This window comes from Cotesia typhae, unplaced genomic scaffold, assembly GCF_013202065.1.
Source record: "Cotesia typhae breed Kobodo isofemale line unplaced genomic scaffold, CoteBio_Ctyphae contig_42, whole genome shotgun sequence".
NCBI lineage: Eukaryota > Metazoa > Arthropoda > Insecta > Hymenoptera > Braconidae > Cotesia > Cotesia typhae.
In genome coordinates this window covers 699,821-722,054 of record NW_027423751.1, presented here as the reverse complement: position 1 = coordinate 722,054, position 22,234 = coordinate 699,821, and the positions used below count along the sequence as shown (strand labels likewise).

At 36.0% G+C, this 22,234-nt stretch overlaps 2 protein-coding genes across 3 annotated transcripts; both read right to left on the bottom strand.

Annotated features, from left to right (window-relative positions):
* Nucleotides 1-716: 716 nt before the first annotated feature.
* On the bottom strand, nucleotides 717-19,033 carry LOC141528080 (uncharacterized). Of its 2 annotated transcripts, XM_074243936.1 has the most exons (9): nucleotides 18,980-19,033; nucleotides 18,284-18,421; nucleotides 3,891-4,099; nucleotides 3,657-3,747; nucleotides 2,835-3,022; nucleotides 2,604-2,768; nucleotides 2,393-2,537; nucleotides 2,111-2,307; nucleotides 717-2,033 (listed from the first exon to the last, which is right to left on the bottom strand). In XM_074243936.1, exons 5-8 carry the CDS (start codon nucleotides 2,844-2,846, stop codon nucleotides 2,231-2,233), a joined length of 399 nt encoding a protein of 132 aa, XP_074100037.1. In that variant the 5' UTR covers nucleotides 2,847-3,022; nucleotides 3,657-3,747; nucleotides 3,891-4,099; nucleotides 18,284-18,421; nucleotides 18,980-19,033; the 3' UTR covers nucleotides 717-2,033; nucleotides 2,111-2,230. The 2 variants fall into 2 exon arrangements, with proteins under 2 accessions (XP_074100037.1, XP_074100038.1); XM_074243937.1 differs by lacking the exon at nucleotides 2,393-2,537.
* A 1,555-nt stretch (nucleotides 19,034-20,588) lies between these two features.
* Nucleotides 20,589-21,924, bottom strand: LOC141528008 (uncharacterized). The gene is made up of 2 exons (XM_074243830.1): nucleotides 21,746-21,924; nucleotides 20,589-21,676 (listed from the first exon to the last, which is right to left on the bottom strand). Exons 1-2 carry the CDS (start codon nucleotides 21,753-21,755, stop codon nucleotides 20,589-20,591), a joined length of 1,098 nt encoding a protein of 365 aa, XP_074099931.1. The 5' UTR covers nucleotides 21,756-21,924.
* Between the last annotated feature and the right edge of the window lie 310 nt (nucleotides 21,925-22,234).

Genomic DNA, 22,234 nt, shown 5'->3' with positions numbered 1-22,234 from the left:
ATTCAAATTCCCTGTCACACTCCATTACAATAATAATCCCCTTAAATTAATTAGCACTTAATTCTAAGTACTATTCCCGTTTATACGACGGTTTCCTATTAAAGTTACTATTCTCGACAGTACCCTCATATGGAGCGACCATACCGCGGTTTCTAAGTGTGCCCAGGAAACAGAGGAGAATACCATGAATCCCTAGGCAACACTACAATTGTTTTTCACACGCACAAAATATTATTTTAATCCAAACACACGCACTAATATTCCCATAATTTTACAAATTACAATTTTCCCAAATTTTTCCATTTAATTTTATTTTAAATGTGATTAACTAATTTACTAAAATCCAACTTTCCATTCATTCCTAATTCCAATTCCTAATTAAATTAATTTCCTATTTGAAATTCTTAACTAATTTACTGTCGTGGTCTTAATAATACAATAATAAATATTTAATAACAAGAGGTCTCCGTATCTTGTATTAATAGATTAAAATCTGACGACAGAGGTCTTAATAATCTGCCGACAATGTGCTCGCTACGTTCTAGTGTTTTACAGATTTATTTTTAATTAATTATCTTTTATTAATTTTATTTTTGACAGAATTTTGTAATATAATTTTACTTAATTATTCTAATTAAAATTGATTTAATTTCATTTTATAAGTTGTTTTTATCCGAATTTAATTTTTCCGAAGTTTGTAAATTATTTTATTTAATTTGTTTGAATTTTGTTTAATTTATTGTCAGAGTTCACGCATTAATTCATTTAATTTTAATCTCCAAATTAAGAATTTGTCAATAAGTTTTATTTCATTTAATTTTGACTAAATTATTTTACTTGTCTCTGAATAACTGAGTTTATTTTATTTCAACTAAACTATTTCATTTTACTTTCTTTGTGTTGCTTGAGAGTTGGAATTGATTTATTTTTAATTTTGGGTATTATATTTTAGTCATTGAGATTTTAGTCTCGACCTTGCGTGTCCTCTACTCAGCGTTTTAGCTCGAGACAAGATGGTTGACTCTTTTCCAAACTTTTGTCGATTTTTCTTCAAGCAAAATTTTCAACTGATTTATTTTGTACTTTTAACTAAATGATTTCTAACAATTATTTTAACAACTATTTCCTGATTCTAATTTTACTTTTGTTTTATTTAACACAATCAAAATTTGTTCCAAGTTTTTTATTGAACTATTTCTTGATTTTAATGAAATTTTACTAAAATATTTTAATGATTTTAATTTACACAAAATTAAACTGATTTTACTTAAACTCAATTACCAGAGATCAATTTTTCACGTGACACCGAAATCATGAATTAACAAACTGAAATAATTCCTACTCTCTAAAATTAAAATAGTTAAAAGTATATCACGACTAAATAGTGAATATTCACCAATCGAAATAGTGAACAAATCACTCTTTTGAAATAGTGACCACATTCACTTATTAAAATAGTAAACAAACCATTAATTGAAATAGTGACCTAGTCAGTACTGGAATAGCTGTTAATTACTCATAGAAATAGAAGAATTTTTATCAACAGATTAATCAAAATGACATTTTTAATGATTCAGGAATTTTAGAACATTTATTTTCGTTCAATTTATCAAAAAAACCAGGTTTTATAAAAAATGTTAAATATAATTTAAAAAAAACACAAAAAAGCATTTACTTATGCAATGTTATTCAATGTCCGAACATAAATCATTGTTAAAATTAAAAATATTTGTGTGAATCGAAGACACAATGTTGTACGGCTTCACATCCATGTCGTAAACATAAGATTCTAAGAAATTATAAAAATTACGCAAGCTTTCTGGCCACTCCAAATTCATAATGTAATAAAATTTGAATAATAAATCAAAACTTGCGACTTGGTTCCCTTGCTCATTCACATTTATGATCTAACCATCCCCTTCTATGAAAGACGATTTGCTCGACTGGCCCGAGACTACCATCGAATATGGTTGTACATTTGTTTTGCTGCTTAGACGTATGTTTTTAACATATTCTGTCATATTCGTACCTTCCTGAAAAATTTATAACAAACAGTTATTAGACTTTCTAATATAATTTAATAAAAATTTTAAAAAATTAGTATTCTTACAGGTAACAGTTTCAAAAGAAATTTACTCCGAAATTCAATTTTTAAAGGCTCATTTTCAGACTCATTTTCTTGCTCCTCATTCAAATCATCATTATCATGTTTCCTTTTTTTTCCTTTTCCTTAACCTTTTCCCTTGCCTTTGATAGAATTAGATATTGGAAGCAATTCAACAAGAAGAAGAAGAGCTCGCAAGTTTTCTAAAAAATTGAAGAAAAAATTAAAAATAGTCGCAAATACTTACAAATATTTTGAATTTAAATATTTTTAGAAAGTTAATCTGACGGTCGTGAATCGATTTCGACATTTTGAAAAGCGCAGGTCGATACTTTTGAACGTAACCTAATATTCGGGGTACATAGTAGCTTGGAAAATCCGTCACAAACTTATCGTCAGCTTTAGGGAATAAATTTTCAAAATCCGAACTAATCTATGAAGCAATAGAAAAACAGGTTGTAACAAACGGCAAAAATTTCTGTAAAAATTAAATCATTACCATTTCCCCATTAAAGTCCAACCTGGGATATTGATCGAATATTTGACTTAAACTGGGGTTTTCAGCCAATATCCAGCTTTTTCGATATATACGAGTCGTATTTATGTACTCCTCAATTATTTGTTTATTTTTGGCAGACGGTAACTTGAATTTTAAGGCTGTCATCTGAAAAAAAAAAAATTTATATTTATTACCTACAATAATGCTTAGGAAAAATTTATTTAGACATACCATTCGTTCCATATTATCATCAGTAACATGTATTCCTTTGGTTAAATTAGATTTCGATGGTTCCTGTAGCTGTTTCTTTGTTTTTACAGCATATTTTTTTTTGTCGGGCTGAGTAATTTCCTGATTGTTAAAAGACGGTTCTCAATAAAACCCCGATCATTACCAGATTTTGGATTAAAATAGTGTTCCTGGAAATAATAAAGATCTAACAATTTAATGTTGTTCATTTTATAGTAAATATAAATCATTAACGCTAATCCAAGATCGATTGTTTTAATAAAAATAAAAACCTATTACTTTTTATCAAAATTTTAATTTAATTATAGACAAGGACACAATTTATTGAATTTTTTCAATGCACATATTTTGTAAAATTAACAAGAGAAATATTTTTTAAATCATTTTTTGTCATACTTTTTTGAGAATATCTTGAAAAATTATCGTTTACTAAAATAAAACAAGTCATTGAAGTGATTGATCGTTTCATTTTCATACTATAGGCTAAAAATAACATTGATCTTAAACAGTTTTTGATTTAATATAAATAATTTCCCCAGAGAAAATTCTAGGCTCACATGAAATGTTTATAGAATGAAAAATAAATAGCTGACTGTTCGATTTAGATAGATATCAAAAACCTTGACAACCTTTATTTTTTAAGGCTAAACAGATCTGTTGATGTCGTCTGTAAGTCTAAACAGTTTCATTTCAAGCTCATAAAACTATTCAAGCCGAAACAAGTAAGATGTATACGCTTCTCAAAGTCATCACAGTTTGATATATGCCTAGAATTTGAATTTAAAGCAATATTTTTTTACTTACCTAGCCATTAGGTTGCTTCTTATCTTTAAGTTTTGGGAATTCTTTAATGATTGCTTTGGCCAAAGTGATTTTTGCTTCTATTGGAGGGTAGCTAATTTAACATAAAAAAAAAATTTACTGAAAAAGTATTTGACGATACGACACTGGTTAAAAGTGTACATGAAGCTGGAGTAGGTTTAGGACTGGATAGTAATGATGTTACGCCGGATAAGTTGATGCTCTTGACAAACTTACATTTATCAGAGGACTTGAACAAACAGTCTCATTTTGTGTCTGTTTTTCCAGTACCCCACTTGAGTCAATAATATAAGATCCTGTGATTTTTTCTTGATTCAATGAATCAATTAAAGCTAATAGCTTTTTTTTTGGTCCTATTTTAATCTTTAATTGAGACAAATCTTCATTTGTCAGCTGAAGAAACGCCGCATCATCGATATCTTCATCTAAAATTTTTAATGTTATTAATTTTAAGAATAAAAATACATTCGTACTGATAAAAAAAATATCCTGAATATTTTTATTTGCACGAACAAGTCTGCAAGATAGAAAATGGCATTTTTAAGCAAATACGTCTATTGCATTGTTCGTTTATAAAAGAATTGTTGCATTGCATACGTTTATACACAGAAAAAAAATGTTCTTGAATCAAGTATATATTTTTAAAGAACTTAATCTTTTTGATTTGAGTAGAAAAATTCTTGAACTAATAAATTTTTTCTTGATTTAAGAAAATTTTACTTGATTCAAGGATTTTTCGTCTTGATTGAAGAAGACAATTACCCTATTCAAAATTATTTTCTTGGTTCATGAATTTTTCTCTCGAATCAAGTTAATTTTTCTTTCAGTGTAGAATCATTGTTTTTAATGTAAATCAAGTTTATTTCATAATAATGAAAATCAGGATTAATTGATTAAAAAAGCATTAGGGGGCGTCCATAAATTACATGAGGTGTTTTTTTTTAATTTTCTGCCCCTCCCTCTCCCCTGGTGAGATGTCGTGAGATTTTATTCAACCCCCTCCCCTATCCCCCAATCTCACGTGAGATTTTTCAAAATGTGAGTTTCTTACGTAAACGCGTTGGATTGTTATTGTAAAAAGAAAAAAACAAATTTGCTTCATAATTTTATTTACGACTATTTAAGACTAGTAATCAATATTGCTGAGAGTTTAATTATAAGTGTAATAAAAATTTAACAATAGAATACTTAAATCGTAACTACCTTCGTAACTAACTTCATTCATCGAGTCGCGCGTTCAGCTGACAGTGGCGCGAAAACAAAGAACGGGTTATACTGTACCGTAAATTCAGATTAAATTGAGTTATTTGGTATAAAACAAATATGGTGGTTTAACAGTGAGTGAATGTATAACGTCGAAGTATGAATGAAATTATTTTCTTCCGAACGAATTAATAAATGATCTTAATCGTATTACGATTATGCTTAAGATAAAATCTTAAACATGTACAATCGGGATTAAATGGACCAAAATAGTATAATTTTTTTTTGTTTCAATCAGAAAAAAAATTGCGTGATATTTGCCGAGACCCCCCCCCCTCTCTCTCCAACGTAAGATTAGATGAGATTTGACTCGACCCCCCCCCCTTAAACACCTCACGTAATTTATGGACGCTCCCTTATTTCTATATTTACTTGAAATATATTATGGATAGCTTTTAAAGTTTCAACTATTTAAAAGTCAAACATCTAGTTTTAAAATCAAAAATTGCGCAAAGGAGAGTGTTTGAAAATTTGTATAAATAATTATTAAAATTTTTTGAAAATTGAACTACTCAAGCATATAACATGGATGTTCAAAAACTCTGAGTATTGAAGAATAAAGCTACATTTACGAGAAAAGAAAAAAACTGATATTTCAGTTGTAAAATTAAGCCTGAAATTATTTTGAAGAAAGAGCAACAAAGTAATTTGTTTTGGTAGAAATGCCGGTACTTTCCCTCAAACTTGGGTAGGTTTTCTTCCTAATGAACTTATTTGGTGGCCTTGAAAAAGACCGTTGTGATGTAACGGATAATTTTTGAGTGTTTTTAAATAATAAAAAGCACTATAAAATGATACTACTGCGACACGAACGTCCCCGTTGCTCGAATCTGAAGCTCGCCGAAGTCCAGGGTCAAACGGGGATTACCAAAAATATACCAAGATATAAAGTAAAAGCCAAAAACAAACTCAGTTAGATGTAAATAACATAAATAGAGTAACTAAATCTAAAATAAACTCCAAAAGTCCAACAGGTTATGATAAAGAATATAATAGATAAATTTATTTATCAAAATCATTTAAATAAATTGTGGACAAGATTTACAAAAACTCACGTGATACAAATTTAGGTTATATTAAATCCCAAAAGCTAAATAAAAAAGCAAACAATCTCCAAAATAAACTTTCGTCGGTAATCGCAAGGATCCGATTAAAACTGTCAAAACTGGTCTTTTCAAGACAACTCTACACACATTCTTGCTCCCGTGAGCGTCCCAAAATCGCGAGCTAAAACTCCAACAACTAAATACCCGCTCCCCAGGAGACTAGCCGTCACCCCTGGGCCTAAACAGCTACCCTGAGAGCGAATGGAGAATGTCCTCTTCGCCCCCACCTACACGGCTTATGATCACCTACTGGATTTTTGACGGATGGTCAAAAATCCAGGGAAGTCAAGTCTTGTCAAGAGTTTCAGAAGTACTTACCAATGCTCTAGGCGAGCCAAGGTAATGTCCCTCCAGGAGTTATTGGCGGAAGAATATTCACCACAATAACACTCTGTCCCAAGACTTACTTTTCCATGATAAAATTTTGGGACTTTATCATTTTCCAAACAAAACTCTTACCACAAACCGGAATGATCGTTTTTGCCATCTATACAATGTTTACAAACTATTATTCTAATTGGCAATTCTTCCATTATCTATTCATTCGGTTCGTCAAATTCTAAGTTTTTCATTTTGACTTTGAAGATTAAATATCGAATGCATTCGATCACTTCAACAGATTACATACAAATTCGACAGAATACATTCCCATACTAAATTGGCTCGGGACTTAGAATAATTTATAAATTGGAAATTTACCATAATTTGGTTCCAAAATTAAGTTACATTAATTTTCTTTCAATAAATTTTTACACAAACAAAAAAACATAATCACAAATAATAATCATCGCAGACCAACTCATACTTTATGATTAACTAATTATTAACTCATCTGAACTATTAAACATTAATTGTTTTGAACAGAACGATATTAACTAAAAAAAAAATATATTTCTGAATATTTATAATCAAAACTAAATTAAATAACTACATATTTCCACACGTCTTTAGTGAATAATAACTTTTCAATAGTAATAATTATTAAAATAATAATACTGCACTCGTAAACAACAACTTAAATCAAGAAAAATGAATTATTTACAATGTTAAATAATAGTTTAGCCAGAAAATACGCCCGTCGAAGTATCAGGCGAACATAAGTAACGAAGAGTAGGTAGCCGTTGTCGCTTCCCTCTTTGCTCCGTTCACCTCTCGTCCTCCCTTCTCCAAACATCAGTCCCTTTCCCCACTCCCAATTTTCCTAGCCCTATTCCTCCGCTGTCTCTGTCTCACAACCTTGGTCATACCCCTCTTTCCTTGGAAAGAAAAGTGGTGAACTGGTTTGCCACTTTTCTTTAGGTGTATCTACCCAACCGGTCCTCTAACCGCTCCTTGGTCAGTATTAGAGTCGGTTTCGGCTGGTTCCTCGTCTGCGTGACCTTCCAGATGCGCCCGTGTTTGTCGTAGGCGGTCAAGGTGCGCCTGGTTTTCCTTCCTGGCAGGAAGGGTCGGCTCTCCATCTTCTCCAAGGAGATCATGGAGTCCTTTAGTCGCTGCATCGGTGTTTTGGTGATCTGAGTGCTGGTGAACAGGTCTCCCGGCTTGTCTGCGAAGGACTCCGGGTAGTCCTCCAGTTCTGGATATTCGGGCATCACCCAGCGGACTTCTGGCTCAACGATGGGTTCCCTTCTTCTCAGACTTTCCCGTTGGGGGCTGCGTCTCTGACGTGGGCCCGGACGGTTAGCACTTTCTTTGCTTTTCACAGGTTCCACTGGTTCAACCGTATTGACAGGTGTGACGGGATCGACGACAGGTTCAACGGCATATTCAACGACTTCAGGATCCTCATTGGTAAGTATAGCGTGTTCATTGGCAGCTATCGATACCCCAGGTTCAGCAGTTGATGCAACGTCATCCCCAGGTTTCGTCATCTGCGGCGCAGCGATCAACTGGGGACTGTGCTTGAGGCGTGGGCCCGGGTTGATGGTTGTGTCGTGGTTTCCGACTTTTGACATCTTTTCTGGAGAGGTTTCCTGAGTGGGGCTGGCACCAAAAAGTTCCTCCAATCTACTTGTTTTCGATCTCGGCGTCCTGGTCAGCTTCAACAAGCTGGCTGTGACGGGCCTGATCAGTACTTTGGGCCTCTTTCGCTTAAATAGTCCCTGGCTGACCCTTTTCGGCTGGGTTCTGGTCGGCTTGGTTAGCTGCCGATCAGGTCTTACAAAGCCCGGTTTAGTCGGATCATAGGGCTCTGGCGTTGCGGCGTTTTCGGGGCTAGACGTTGACGGTCTTGCAGCTTCTGGCAGGTGGTGGAGGACGATGTGAAGCGGTTTGTTCAGCATCTCCTCTAACAGCCATAACTCCTCCTCTACGGTGAATTCAGGCTCCATCTTGTAAGTTCTAAATATACAAAAACAAAACTCAAACAAAATATATTGATTCGAACAACATTCCTAAAACCAGTTTTGACCTCTAATCGTAAGTTTTCCTAAAACAGAACAGAACTTTGTATTTCGTTTGGCTCATAACCCTGTATTGACATTTCGATTTTTACGAAATTTACGTGATTGGCTACTAGGTGATAAAATTTGACCAAAATTTTCCAAAATCAGCCCAGTCTAAACACGCCAAAAAAAATGCGACTTGACTCTAACAGTTTACTTGGCGTTCCGCTTTCAACCTGGTTCTCCGGCGGCTGATTCTAATTTTGCCTTTTTGGCCCTAGCTCGGGTTACACGACGCGGTCCCAAGGTTTCATCTAAGTCCGGTTCATAATTTCCGCGGTCAATTTGATCGCGTTCGGGTTTTTCATAGTTAGGTACCGGGGGATTTCCCTCATGGAAACGTTTTAAATCTTTAATGTGCGCGGTGAACGTTTTACCCTCTTTGCTAACCTCGTATACGGAAGGGCCGACGATTTTAGTAACTGTAAAACCCGTCGCGTACTTCTCCGCAAGTTTAGCCGAAAAGTGATCAGTCGCCGATGACAAATGATGTTCCCGCTTGCTGACCAGGTCTCCAAGAGCTGGCTGCCAGGAACCACGTTTGTGATTGTAATACTTGGCTTGTTTCCCATAGGCCTGGGCCAGATTAACCTTGACCAACTCAATGGTGTCTTCCAAGGTATTGGCTGCCCGATGCGGATCATAAACCTCGTCTTTCCCTCGGTCGGCTCGTGCCCTTATTGACAGAGGAGGTAGGATTTCACGACCGTAATTTAAATACGCCGGAGAAAATTCTGTCGCGTCGTGTTTCGCCGTGTTGTAGGCGAAAGTGAACTCTGGGACTTGCTTATCCCAATTTCGCTGGTTGGATCCGACGAATTGGGCGGTCATTGTTCCTATAACCCGGTTTGTTCTCTCGACTGGATTGCATTGAGGCGAATATGGTGGGGTTCGTACGTGATTTATCCCGAATTGTTGCAATAAGGAAGTGAATTCCTTGCTTACAAAAGGGGTACCATTGTCGGTAATCACCGTGTCCACCCTGCCAAATCGCAGCAAGACCCTTTCCTTGAAAGCAGTCGCAATCGCGGTGGCTGTCTGTCGTCGTAGCGGCTGGATTTCTATCCACTTGGAAAATTTGTCTTGAAAGACTACCAGGTAACTCATTCCTCGCGACGATCGCGGTTTGGGGCCTATTACGTCCGCAGATACGACGGACCAGGGCTTCAGAGCAGGGATTGTTCCCATTGGGGCCGACGGGGGTCGTTGTGAGGCCTTGAATGCCTGACATGTCCCGCACTGGCGCACATAGGACGTGATTTCAGCCCTCATACGTGGCCAATAGTATTGGCTCGAAACACGAGCAATCGTTTTTGCAATGCCTAAATGTCCGGCTGAAGGAACATCATGATTTTCCCGTAATACCTTACTGACTCCTGCGACCGGAACACATAATTTCCAGACGTCGCCTCGATCAGTGTAGTCTAAGCTATGATAACGATGTCGGTATAACAGGCCTTGCTTCAGGCAGTACTCAGGATAACGCTGAGGGTCATTTTCGACTCCTTTGACGATTCTTTCGTACCAAGTATCTCCCAGCTCTAAGGCTTCTAGTATTAAATTGCTTTCTGACCCGTGAGAATCTTCCTCATTGGAATTTTCAGGGGTACTTCGCGATAGCGCGTCTGCGACTTTGTTCCATTTCCCTTTCCGGTATACGACGTCGAAATTGTACTGTTGCAAATACAAATTCCATCGTGCTACGCGTCCACTTGGACTCTCTATTGATCGAAGCCATTTCAGTGACTGGTGATCCGTGATAACCGTGAACTCATACTCTTCGAGATACGGTCTCAGTTTTTGGATTGCCCAGACCACTGCGAGGCATTCCTTTTCGGTCACGCTATAGTTACGTTCGGTTTTCGTCAGCCCTCGGCTCGCATATGCGACGACCTTTTCTGCGCCATCATGTTCTTGCGTCAAGACAGCGCCTATTCCGACGTCGCTCGCATCCGTTTGTAGCACGAAACGTTTCGAGAAATCCGGAGGGACCAATAATGGGTCCGATTTTAGGTGGTTTTTCAGCGTATCGAACGCGGTTTGTTCTAGGGTTTCCCATCTCCAACGTTTCTTCTTTTGAAGAAGGGAAGACAACGGTTTAGTCAAATCAGCGCAATTTGGAATAAAACGACGGTACCAAGAAATCATACCTAAGAACTGTCGTAGTTCTTTGGTATTCCGCGGTGGTGCAATCTCGGTGATTGCTTGAACCTTTCTGGGTCCGTTCGAATTCCCTGCTCGTCGATTACGTGGCCTAAGTACACAGTACTTTTCTTCAGAAAGTGCGATTTCTCTGGATTCAATTTCAGGTTCGCCGCGCGAAGTCGAGTCATGACCTTTTCCAAGATTTTCATGTGTTCCGCGAGGGTTTCACTAACCACGATTATGTCGTCCAGGTACACTACTACGTGTGTTTCAAGATCCGCGCCTAAAACTTCGTACATTACGCGCTGGAACGTCGCAGGCGCTGAATGTAGACCAAAAGGCATTACTCGGAATTGAAACAGTCCACGTCCAGGAATCGTGAAAGCAGTCAACGGTTTGCTTCCTTCCTCTAGTGGTATCTGCCAGTACCCACTTTTCAAGTCGATTGTGCTAATAAATTTAGCCTTTCTCAGTTTGTCCAGTGATGCATTCACATGTGGTATGGGAAATGCATCTTTCTCGGAGACGTCGTTTACTTTCCTAAAATCTACGCAAAACCGGTATTTCCGGTCCTTTTTCTTGACCAGCACGACAGGAGAGTTCCACGGGCTGTTTGATGGTTCGATGATCCCATCTTTCAGCATTTTGTCAACTTCGTCGTTCATGATTTGCTGCATTTTCGGGTTTTTCGGAAAGTAACGCGCCTTCACAGGTTCAGTTCCCGGTTTAATTTTAATCTTGTGCGTCGCACACCGGGTAGGACCAACTATTTCTTCGTCTCGTTTGAGCCAGGTCTTTATCTCTTGCCGAGCAGTCTCCAAATCGTATTCTATCTCCAACGCACTGAAAGATTCTGCCCTGCGTTGCAACTGATAACCTAATATCGTCAGGTTGTCAACGCCTAAAAGCATATCGTTTGTGTAGGTTGGCATGACGTGAAATGGTAGCTCGTAAGAGCGATTGTTTTCTTGGATATTGACCCAGACTGTACCAGAGGACAGGATTACTTGATTTCCTAATGTCGATCCCCGTATCGGAGTGGGGTTATGTTTCGTGTGTAGCCTATTTCCGCGGATAAAGTCCCAAATTCGTTGAGAGACAATAAACGCGGTTGCCCCAGTGTCCATCAATGCATGGATTTTTATCTTACCGAGTCCGATCTCGGTAAATGGACGTTTCTCCCCGGGCTTCAGTGCTGTTGGCTGGAAGTGCCCGGCTGAGGCTCTGGACTGGTCGGGGCAGTGTTCTTTCCGTGTTGAGGTGCTCCCTGTGGGTTCACGGGCCGGTTTTGGGAGCGCGTACCGGTCCTCGCGGCGTTTCCCTGGTATGGGCAGCAATCGCGAGAATACACGTCCATTTTTCCGCACCGCCTACAAAACTTTACCGCCCGATTCGTACATTGTTCACTGAAATGCCCCTTTTGGCGGCATCGCCAGCAACAATCTCGCCAATTGTACTCAAAAATCTCTACCGGCACCGGTTCGACGGGTTTCGCGGGCTTTCGATTGAACGAAGGTTCCGATTTCCGGGCTGTTTGTTTGGCTTCTTTGACCGCGGGGGTTTTTCTTGAGCAACGAGCTGCTCGTACTCTCTTGCGAGCCGTAAAGTCCTGGGACGTTAGCAAACTCTGTCCGCTTCATGTAACGTCGATATTCTGGTCTCATGTTCTGATACAGCCGGGTAAGACGGGCCGAGTGTGACATCTGGCCATGTCTTCGCATCAAGGTTTGCAGTCGGGTTGCGTATTCCGCCGCAGACTCGGTTTCTCCCTGGACGCTGTTCCGGATCTGCTCTTCCAGCTCGAGTTCGAGGCCTGGAGGCAGATAAAAAGCTTTTAGGTCCGACACAAAATCTTCCCAAGAGTCCCAATCTCTCTTGTTGTTCCTATACCAGAGGAGGGCCTTTTCGCGCAACAATATCGGGATGCATGGCAGCAGGTGATCCATCTCGAATTCATAACTGTCTGCCATTTCTTCTAATCGTTCCAAGAAGTCTTGTACGTCACGTTCTCCTTTGAACACGACGTTCCACTTCCGCACCAGATCCCTCCTGCGGAGCTCGGCGGAATCCTCCCCAAACGTCGGGTAAAAATGTGGGTCGTGTCTGGGGTTCCTGAGAACGTGGTGCCTGCCTGGCTGGGCTCACGGGGTCGACTATGCGTCCTGACCGACGATTTCCGTCTTTGTCTCGCCTTCGGTCATTCTCCGAAACCGAAACGCGATCACGACTGTTGCCGAGAGTGTTCATGCGGTCTTCTTGATCCGCCTTTTTCCGCTGCTCGGCCTCGTACCTCATTTGTGCCTCCTTTTCCCGCAAAAGTCGCGCCCTTATTTCCTGGCGCAAACGATCGCGTAGCTCTTTTTCGGCTTCGGTTTCGCGGGCTAACCGCTCCTGCTCTCTTTTTCTTCATCAGCCTCGCGTGCTAACCGTTCGCGTTCCTCCCGTTCTATTCTCTCACGTTCTTCCGCCTCGATCTCGGCTCGCAATCTTTCCTCCCGTGCTCGTTTTTGTCTGGCAGTCAGTGCCTCGGGTGACGCGTCATCGTCCTCCGGGACCTCGTCCGACAGGTCGTCGTCATCATTTTCCTCAATAACCGCGATTAGGTTGTCCAATTCGACCTCGGATTGATCGAGATCGGTCAATAGTTGGTCATATCGACCGGGACGACCCGCATTCGCCATTCGTGCTCGGTTAAGTTCGGTTTTTAGCAAAAATCTAAGCTCCGGCAGCGTCGCCTTCGGCTCGATTTCCACGTGAAACTTTTCGAGCTCGCTAATGACCGCGTCCTTTTTAGCGACCATACCCATGTTTTTGTACCCGTTCTCTTACTCATCTTGGTGAGTTAATAGACACAAAAGACTAGCTAAACAAAAAAAAAAAAATCGCAGTACCCAAAACTCCCGCTACCACGAAAACAATACTACGGTCCCTGTTCGAGCGCCAAAAATTTGTAACGGATAATTTTTGAGTGTTTTTAAATAATAAAAAGCACTATAAAATGATACTACTGCGACACGAACGTCCCCGTTGCTCGAATCTGAAGCTCGCCGAAGTCCAGGGTCAAACGGGGATTACCAAAAATATACCAAGATATAAAGTAAAAGCCAAAAACAAACTCAGTTAGATGTAAATAACATAAATAGAGTAACTAAATCTAAAATAAACTCCAAAAGTCCAACAGGTTATGATAAAGAATATAATAGATAAATTTATTTATCAAAATCATTTAAATAAATTGTGGACAAGATTTACAAAAACTCACGTGATACAAATTTAGGTTATATTAAATCCCAAAAGCTAAATAAAAAAAGCAAACAATCTCCAAAATAAACTTTCGTCGGTAATCGCAAGGATCCGATTAAAACTGTCAAAACTGGTCTTTTCAAGACAACTCTACACACATTCTTGCTCCCGTGAGCGTCCCAAAATCGCGAGCTAAAACTCCAACAACTAAATACCCGCTCCCCAGGAGACTAGCCGTCACCCCTGGGCCTAAACAGCTACCCTGAGAGCGAATGGAGAATGTCCTCTTCGCCCCCACCTACACGGCTTATGATCACCTACTGGATTTTTGACGGATGGTCAAAAATCCAGGGAAGTCAAGTCTTGTCAAGAGTTTCAGAAGTACTTACCAATGCTCTAGGCGAGCCAAGGTAATGTCCCTCCAGGAGTTATTGGCGGAAGAATATTCACCACAATAACACTCTGTCCCAAGACTTACTTTTCCATGATAAAATTTTGGGACTTTATCATTTTCCAAACAAAACTCTTACCACAAACCGGAATGATCGTTTTTGCCATCTATACAATGTTTACAAACTATTATTCTAATTGGCAATTCTTCCATTATCTATTCATTCGGTTCGTCAAATTCTAAGTTTTTCATTTTGACTTTGAAGATTAAATATCGAATGCATTCGATCACTTCAACAGATTACATACAAATTCGACAGAATACATTCCCATGCTAAATTGGCTCGGGACTTAGAATAATTTATAAATTGAAATTTACCATAATTTGGTTCCAAAATTAAGTTACATTAATTTTCTTTCAATAAATTTTTACACAAACAAAAAAACATAATCACAAATAATAATCATCGCAGACCAACTCATACTTTATGATTAACTAATTATTAACTCATCTGAACTATTAAACATTAATTGTTTTGAACAGAACGATATTAACTAAAAAAAAAATATATTTCTGAATATTTATAATCAAAACTAAATTAAATAACTACATATTTCCACACGTCTTTAGTGAATAATAACTTTTCAATAGTAATAATTATTAAAATAATAATACTGCACTCGTAAACAACAACTTAAATCAAGAAAAATGAATTATTTACAATGTTAAATAATAGTTTAGCCAGAAAATACGCCCGTCGAAGTATCAGGCGAACATAAGTAACGAAGAGTAGGTAGCCGTTGTCGCTTCCCTCTTTGCTCCGTTCACCTCTCGTCCTCCCTTCTCCAAACATCAGTCCCTTTCCCCACTCCCAATTTTCCTAGCCCTATTCCTCCGCTGTCTTTGTCTCACAACCTTGGTCATAGTGATTAAGACTACGTAATAGTCTTGAGATGACTTGTTAGTCACACGTTCTTGAAAAAGAGCCTTAAATTAAAGTGGCCTTGAAAAAGACCGTTGTTATTAAGACTAAGTTGTAGTCTTAATTTCTTGAGATGACTTGGTGAGCTCTGAAAAGAGCTATTGAAATGAAACAATGCAAGTAAACCTTGCACACTTGAATTGTGAGTTCTGAAAAGAACTATTGAAATGAAACACTAAAAGGTAAGCCTTGCTCGCTTGACCTTGATGAATTTACTTCTTCTTATATGCAAGCCTTGCTCGCTTGCTGTAGACTTCTTGATTCTTACGTCTTCTTATATGCAAGCCTTGCTCGCTTGCTGTAGACTTCTTGATTCTTCCTTTTCTTGATCCTCGTAGTTCGATGGATAAAAGTGGACTGTGAGTGCAGCTCTCCTCGCTGCCTCTTTTAAACGGTCTGGTAATTTGAGAGGGGATTAAGTTGTATGAATACATTGGCTCGCTAGCTCCGATGGACTGAGTGGGGGTATCGAAGGTAGCGGCTCAATTACAACTTAGAATACTTTCCCACTATGACTGGCTCTCTCGTCAGGGTCCGTGCATGAGATATGGCTTAGCTCCATATCTCATGCACCAGTAATTAACTGCAGGACCAGCCCACCAAATAAATTCTTCATAATGATATAAATGGTGAAATTTATTTATTGGATTCACATTCGAAAAAAGAGCGCGAAATTTAACATTAAAATCCCTGTTAAGATTTCTTAAATAAATCAAATAATTTCCATTATTTGTAATAAATTCATTACAAGTGCCATATGTGGATCACCGATAGGAACTTCATTTGAAATCAAAAAAGGGAAAACTCGAATCAGACACCAAATCTGCTTTGCTTTTTGGCTTAATGTATGATTATTTTTACGAAGCATTGAATCAGTGAAATTTGCAGAAGGTTTGTTCGTCATTTCTACATAACCATATTGAAAAGATGTTACTTTCCCATTAAAATTCTCACAAGTAAATTTCTTTTGTATCACAATATATACGTAGAGTACCAGTTTCAGTATCATCAGACATATTTCAAACAAAAAATCATGCATTGGATCAAAAATTTTATTCGAAGTGATGTGAAAATATTTAGAATCATTTAAACAGCGTTCTCCCCGGATCTCAGTAGCTGTTTTTGATTCAGCTGAAAAGTTAGTTTGCTTATGACGAGCCAAATGTTGATCATAGAGAGCTTTTGTTCTTTCCTGACCTGGCTGCAAATTTCCCGACTATAAATTATCCCTAGAATACATACACATTCGACAAAAATAGTTAACTGATGAAGAAAGAAAATTGAAAACATTGTGCACCGCTAATCCATCTCCACAAAATGCTGCTATGGATGCACGAAGCACATAATCACCCTCATCAGTTTCGATTACAACGCCATCATCACTTTCTAATTTTTTCAAATCTTCTAAAAATGGAGCAAGAATGTTTTTAAATCCATATTTTATTACATCAGCATCTGAACACATATCGAGAACGTATATTGAACTCAGTTCTGAATTTATATGAGGTGATAAATTTTGAATCGTGTAATAAAATACTCCTAATTTGTGGACACCTGTTTTTGACCCCAGAGGATGTAGTGTTTCCAATTCGTCATAATATATTTGTAATCTTAATGCATTTGGGTATTGTAAAAATAGAGGATGTTCTTAAGCATATTCTCCATCTAAAAATGAAGCCAAAATACCATCTGGTGACCTCTGTTCTGCATGAACCGTCTCTCGTACTTCTGGACTTGACATTACCAAAGTTAAAGTGCTAACAATAGGTACTTATTGACAAGTTTCCATTACCATTTTTAGTTTATATGTACTGGTTTTTCGGTCAAGTACACTATCAGGTCTGTACCCTAAAGGAATTTCTATAGGTTCTATGTAACTAAAGTACTGCTTTAAGGTATCAATTTGTTGTTCTGATGTTTTTAATCTATCGAAAGAGCCGTCAAATTCGAAAGCTTTTAAGAGATTCTGTGCTTCATTATCGTCTTGCAACTCTTGCATATCAAAAAATCGCTCAACTTTATGCTTTAGAAAATTACATGTGTTCACCAGAAGTTGTTCACATTTATCTACAACTTCAGTTAATAAACTTGACATCATTGAAATCTGGCAATCATTCGAATCACTTATTTTTTCAAGTCACAGTCCATGTCATTATTGTCTAAATCACCAGCTACTGATTCTCCATCACTGTCTTGTTCATTTTGCTCATCATGTATACCTTCATAGTTGACTTCAAGATCACCGAATTGTTTTCCTCGAATATTATTATCAACTTCAACATCCTCATTTCCAACTTTATCGTTATCATTCACACTATTCAAATGATTTTTCTGAATATGTCTCCTCAATGAATAAAAAAATCTAAAACGACGCCGACAACCATTTTGAGCACACTGGAACCCTGAATCGCCCATCCTCCGATTAATCGACAAGACATGATCGTTAACTAAATGCCAACTTAAACCATCTAATGCTCCAGAATTTGATTGATTGTATAAGGAACAGTTTAATCTTTGCATATTGTTCAAATTTTTTATACTTATAAACTTAGAAAAACATTAATTTTGTTGAATTAAATTAGTTAAAAAATACAAATAATTATCTTTATTATTTACTATCTAAAATATGGTGATAAAAAGATAAGGTTAATTTCCTTGAGCCAATAAAAGAATATTTCAACGTTTGATAGCTACATGTAAATAAATTAATAAAATACTACATTTAAAATCTTAAAATTTATTGATCAATATTCACACTATTTGTTAATCGGTTATCAATGTAATTCTAGCAAACATCAATTTTTGAAATAATAATGAAAATGCAAATTTCATATTTGTTAAAAAACAAAAAAATGCACTATTAGAAGATTAAAACATTTTCGAGTCAATTTTTTAAAATTAATAATTTTCAATTATTTATTAATTTTTTCTTAATTTCGAATATCAATGTAAATCAGGTGGTTTCAAAGTTGTTCCTATATTTACTTAACAGCAATTACGTTTTACCTAATTTAATAATAAATAAGTTGTTTTACCTTTAAAAATTTTGATGATTTCTGGATCATCAACCACGGATAGAAGCTTTGAACTCAGTTCATCAACTGAGAGTGAAGAATAATATTCCATTAGATTAAACTCAATAAATATGTTCTTTTTTGTTAATATAAATCAATCTGGAATAAGAAATAAAAGATTAATTACAAATCAGAAAATTTAAATTAAATAACTCATTTTTGTTGTCTAAAAATTTTTGATTTTTTTTATTAAAAAAAATTACAACTAAAAAGATATTTCTAAAAAATTTCACTTATAGTTTTTTACATGTGAAATTTTTTTTTTAATTTTTTAATAAAAATTTTTTCAATAAAAAAGTTCTAAAAATTTTGAAGTGTCGGCTAACTTCATTTTCATAAAATTTTGCATTTAGTAAAACAAATGTTCCGATAACAGTTTATAAATTTTAAACAAAACAGTTATTTTTATTAGAAATATTATCAACAAATAATTTAAAATCAACTAACAGGAATGATTAATAACTTCTCAATAGTCAGTGATGAATTTTATACAAAAAAGTATTGAAAAATTGATATCAAGAAAAACATAACCTTCATTTATAGGAAATCACATTAAAGTCCATCGGTATAGAAAAAATAAAAAAAATAAATAGCATGCAAACAGTCACTTACTTTAAATTATTTAAAAATTCGAATATAATAGTAAAATAAACGTACCTGAGATAGACAATTAATTAATTATCGCTGCGATAGCTAAAAACTTGGCAGAAAGATCACAAGCACAAGAATAATAATATAATAACAATTATAAAGACTCATGTGATGGCGCTATGAGCTAAGATGTCACTATTTTGACAGTGAAGCTTACTTCATTTCACTATTTTAGTAGTGAATTCGAGAGTCACTAGCCCAAATAGTGAGAGATTCACTAATTTGATAGTGAATTGAGGAGTCACTATCTCAAATAGTGAGATTTTCACTATTTTAATTTTAGAGAGTAGTAAGATTAATCCAGACTCTGCCTACGTGTTTAATTAATAATCCGAAATAATTCCTGGTATTATTAATTAAATATTTAGTAATTTACTAGCTGTTACCCGCCCGCTTTGCTGGGCATTTTATAGAATTGTATTTTTAGGTCTAAACTTGAAATTTAATTAGAGGATTGTTTTGACTTTCACAAATTCCAAATTTCATCAAATTAGCATATACTTTTTATCCATGTAATTATTCCAGCTAATATTCATTGTAACTTACAATGTGCAATGATTATAAAGTTTGCGTGGCTTGTTTTCAAAAATGAATAACAATTGATTCGAAGAAAAAAATTTGAAATGAGAATTTGGAGTCTGTAAGAGCTATAGCTTGAAAATTAAAAATTTTTAATGTTGACATCCACCTTCGTGAACCCCTGTGAGATGAGCTATCGTAAAATTCGTTTATAGATTATTTCTACATCTCTACAGATTATTTCTACAGAAGATTCCTACCAAATTAGGAGTCGATAGGAGCTATAGTTTAAAAACGGGAATTTTTCATTGTTAACGCCCCCGCAACCTTCCTTGTGGGTGGAATTTTCTAACATCCGTTCTTAGCTGACCTCTGCTCGGTGAAAAGAATATTCCTGCCAAATTTCAAGTCTCTAGGTCTTATAATTCCAGAAATATCGTGATGAGTGACTATATCTATAGAAAGTCTCCTATATGTATATGGGGTATTCCATGCCAAATCGACCACTTTTGACCCCGACCCTTTTCGATTTGGCCGAAAGTTTTCCATCCTTTTCTACCCTATAAAAAACGGTTCTCAGAATTTTTTTGAATTTTTTTACCTAACTCCAAAAAAGTTATGAATTTTTCAAAAAAATGGCTTTTTTATTTTCAAATAGCCATAACTTTTTCAAAACTAAACATTTAGGTACCTTTTTTTTTTTTAAATTTTTGTTTTTAGATGTACTTTCCGATAAAAATATTAAAAAATTTTTGTAAGTCAATACATATGGAATTTTTCAGTTTTTGACAAAAATCAATGATTTTTCGAAGTTCGACATTTTTTTTTTTATTTTTTTTTTTAAAATAAACTTTAATCAATTCCACAGTTATCCCTGTAGAACCCAGATTGGGCCGATTTCTCTTTCTATTTTTTTTATTCAATTGAAAAAATATTGTTAAATTTTCAAAAATGGAAAAAAAATTTTTTTTCATAAATTTTATTTATATAATGAGATAAATACAATTCAACGATTTTACGGCATTACATTCACAATTTAGAGGCTTCATCGATGACTGTAATTAGTAAGATCAATAATTGATGCAGCTAAAATTAATTACTTTTCTCTCTGTCGTTTAAATATTTTACAAATTCTGTGTTCATTCGAATTCGAAGAGTTTTTAACTAGTAAACAACCATTTTTGTCCGGAATTATACAATGTAGTTGTTGAGTTCCTGTAATCGGTTTCGTTTTCAAAAATCGATCATTTAAATCATTTACTGCTGTGTCATAATCTTCTTCTGGGGAAAACTTCACTATAATATTCGGCAAGTTATCCGGTGCAGAAGCCCATTCAAAAAGTTCTTCTGGTGTCGTTATTTGTTTGTCTACCGCGAGTTGGAGACTTGCTCTCGCTGCAAGTCGTTTGAGAATACCACCGATTCCATCACACGGACCTTTCCCATGGGCAGTCGCAAAAAAATGCCATTCAGCAGGAATATCAAAATCATCTTCGTGGTAATATAAATTTACAAAGTTTTTAAAGTTTTTAAATTGTTGAGGAGCTCCATCAGAAAAATAATAAATCTTGTTACAACGTTCAGAAAAACTTTTCACGTAATCAGTTATTATTTCGATGAAAACATGAACAGTAACGGCATCATGTTTGTTAGAATCTGAGATAATTACTAAACTTTTGTGTTCAAGTTTGTTATTTACTGTATAATAAATAACGACTGGAAAAACTGTTGCCTGATTATTATTCCAGTGAAAACCAGCTGCCGCATTTTGTACTACGAAGGCATAATTTTCTGCAAAATCACAAATAATAACGTATTCGTTTGGTTTCAATGTTTCTTTCAATGTCTTCAAGAATTGGGCTTGCTCCTTAGCAATGAACGAATGAGGTAGAAGAATTTCTAACTCACTACAAAATTTTTCCACAAATTCTTCTGTAGGCTTAATAATAGTTTCTAAACTACTTCTCGGTTTTGATATCCAATATTTATATGTAATATTCTCGATTTCCCGGTCCTCAAAACATTTTAGTAAAATTTTACTCAACTCATCGACCCCAGGACAGTTTTTACATCCACCTAAATAACACTGAAAAGATGGATTTTCACATATAATCATGCTCAAGTAATCGCTGTAGTGTTTAATGGGCTTTTCTGTGTTCCTTGTCAAAGAATAAATATTTGCACCTAAAATAACAGTAATTTAGTAAACTTAAAATTCACGCATTTATAATTATTAATTAATTTGATAATTACCAAGCATCATTAACTTCACGTTTTGATGAATCGTACACACGCAGATGGTGTGTGTTCCACTTGCCCCTGCTAACACACAATGTTTTGGTCGCAAAGAAGCGAATTTTGAAAATCCAATTCTCTCAGTAGGATTTATTTCACAGAAACATTGGTATAATTCTTTTAAGTTAGACAGGATAAGTCTTTTTGGACGTGTATCCGATTACCATCATCACTTCGAATTGATACAAAGTCTTTCATACCGGGCATTTGAGCACTATACTCATCATCGTTGTAAAAATTTTCAACTTTTAATTTTACCTGATCAGTAATTGTCCTCCCTATACAAAAATGTTGAGTAATTTAGTTTTCAAGTGTATTTAAAACATCGATTTTACGCTACCCATACCTAATTTCGATTCAGGTGTAGAAAGTAAACCCGTTTCTTCAACCAAATTTTTGCTACTCTTGACAAATGTCTTGATGTATTCATAGTTTCACAAATACGTC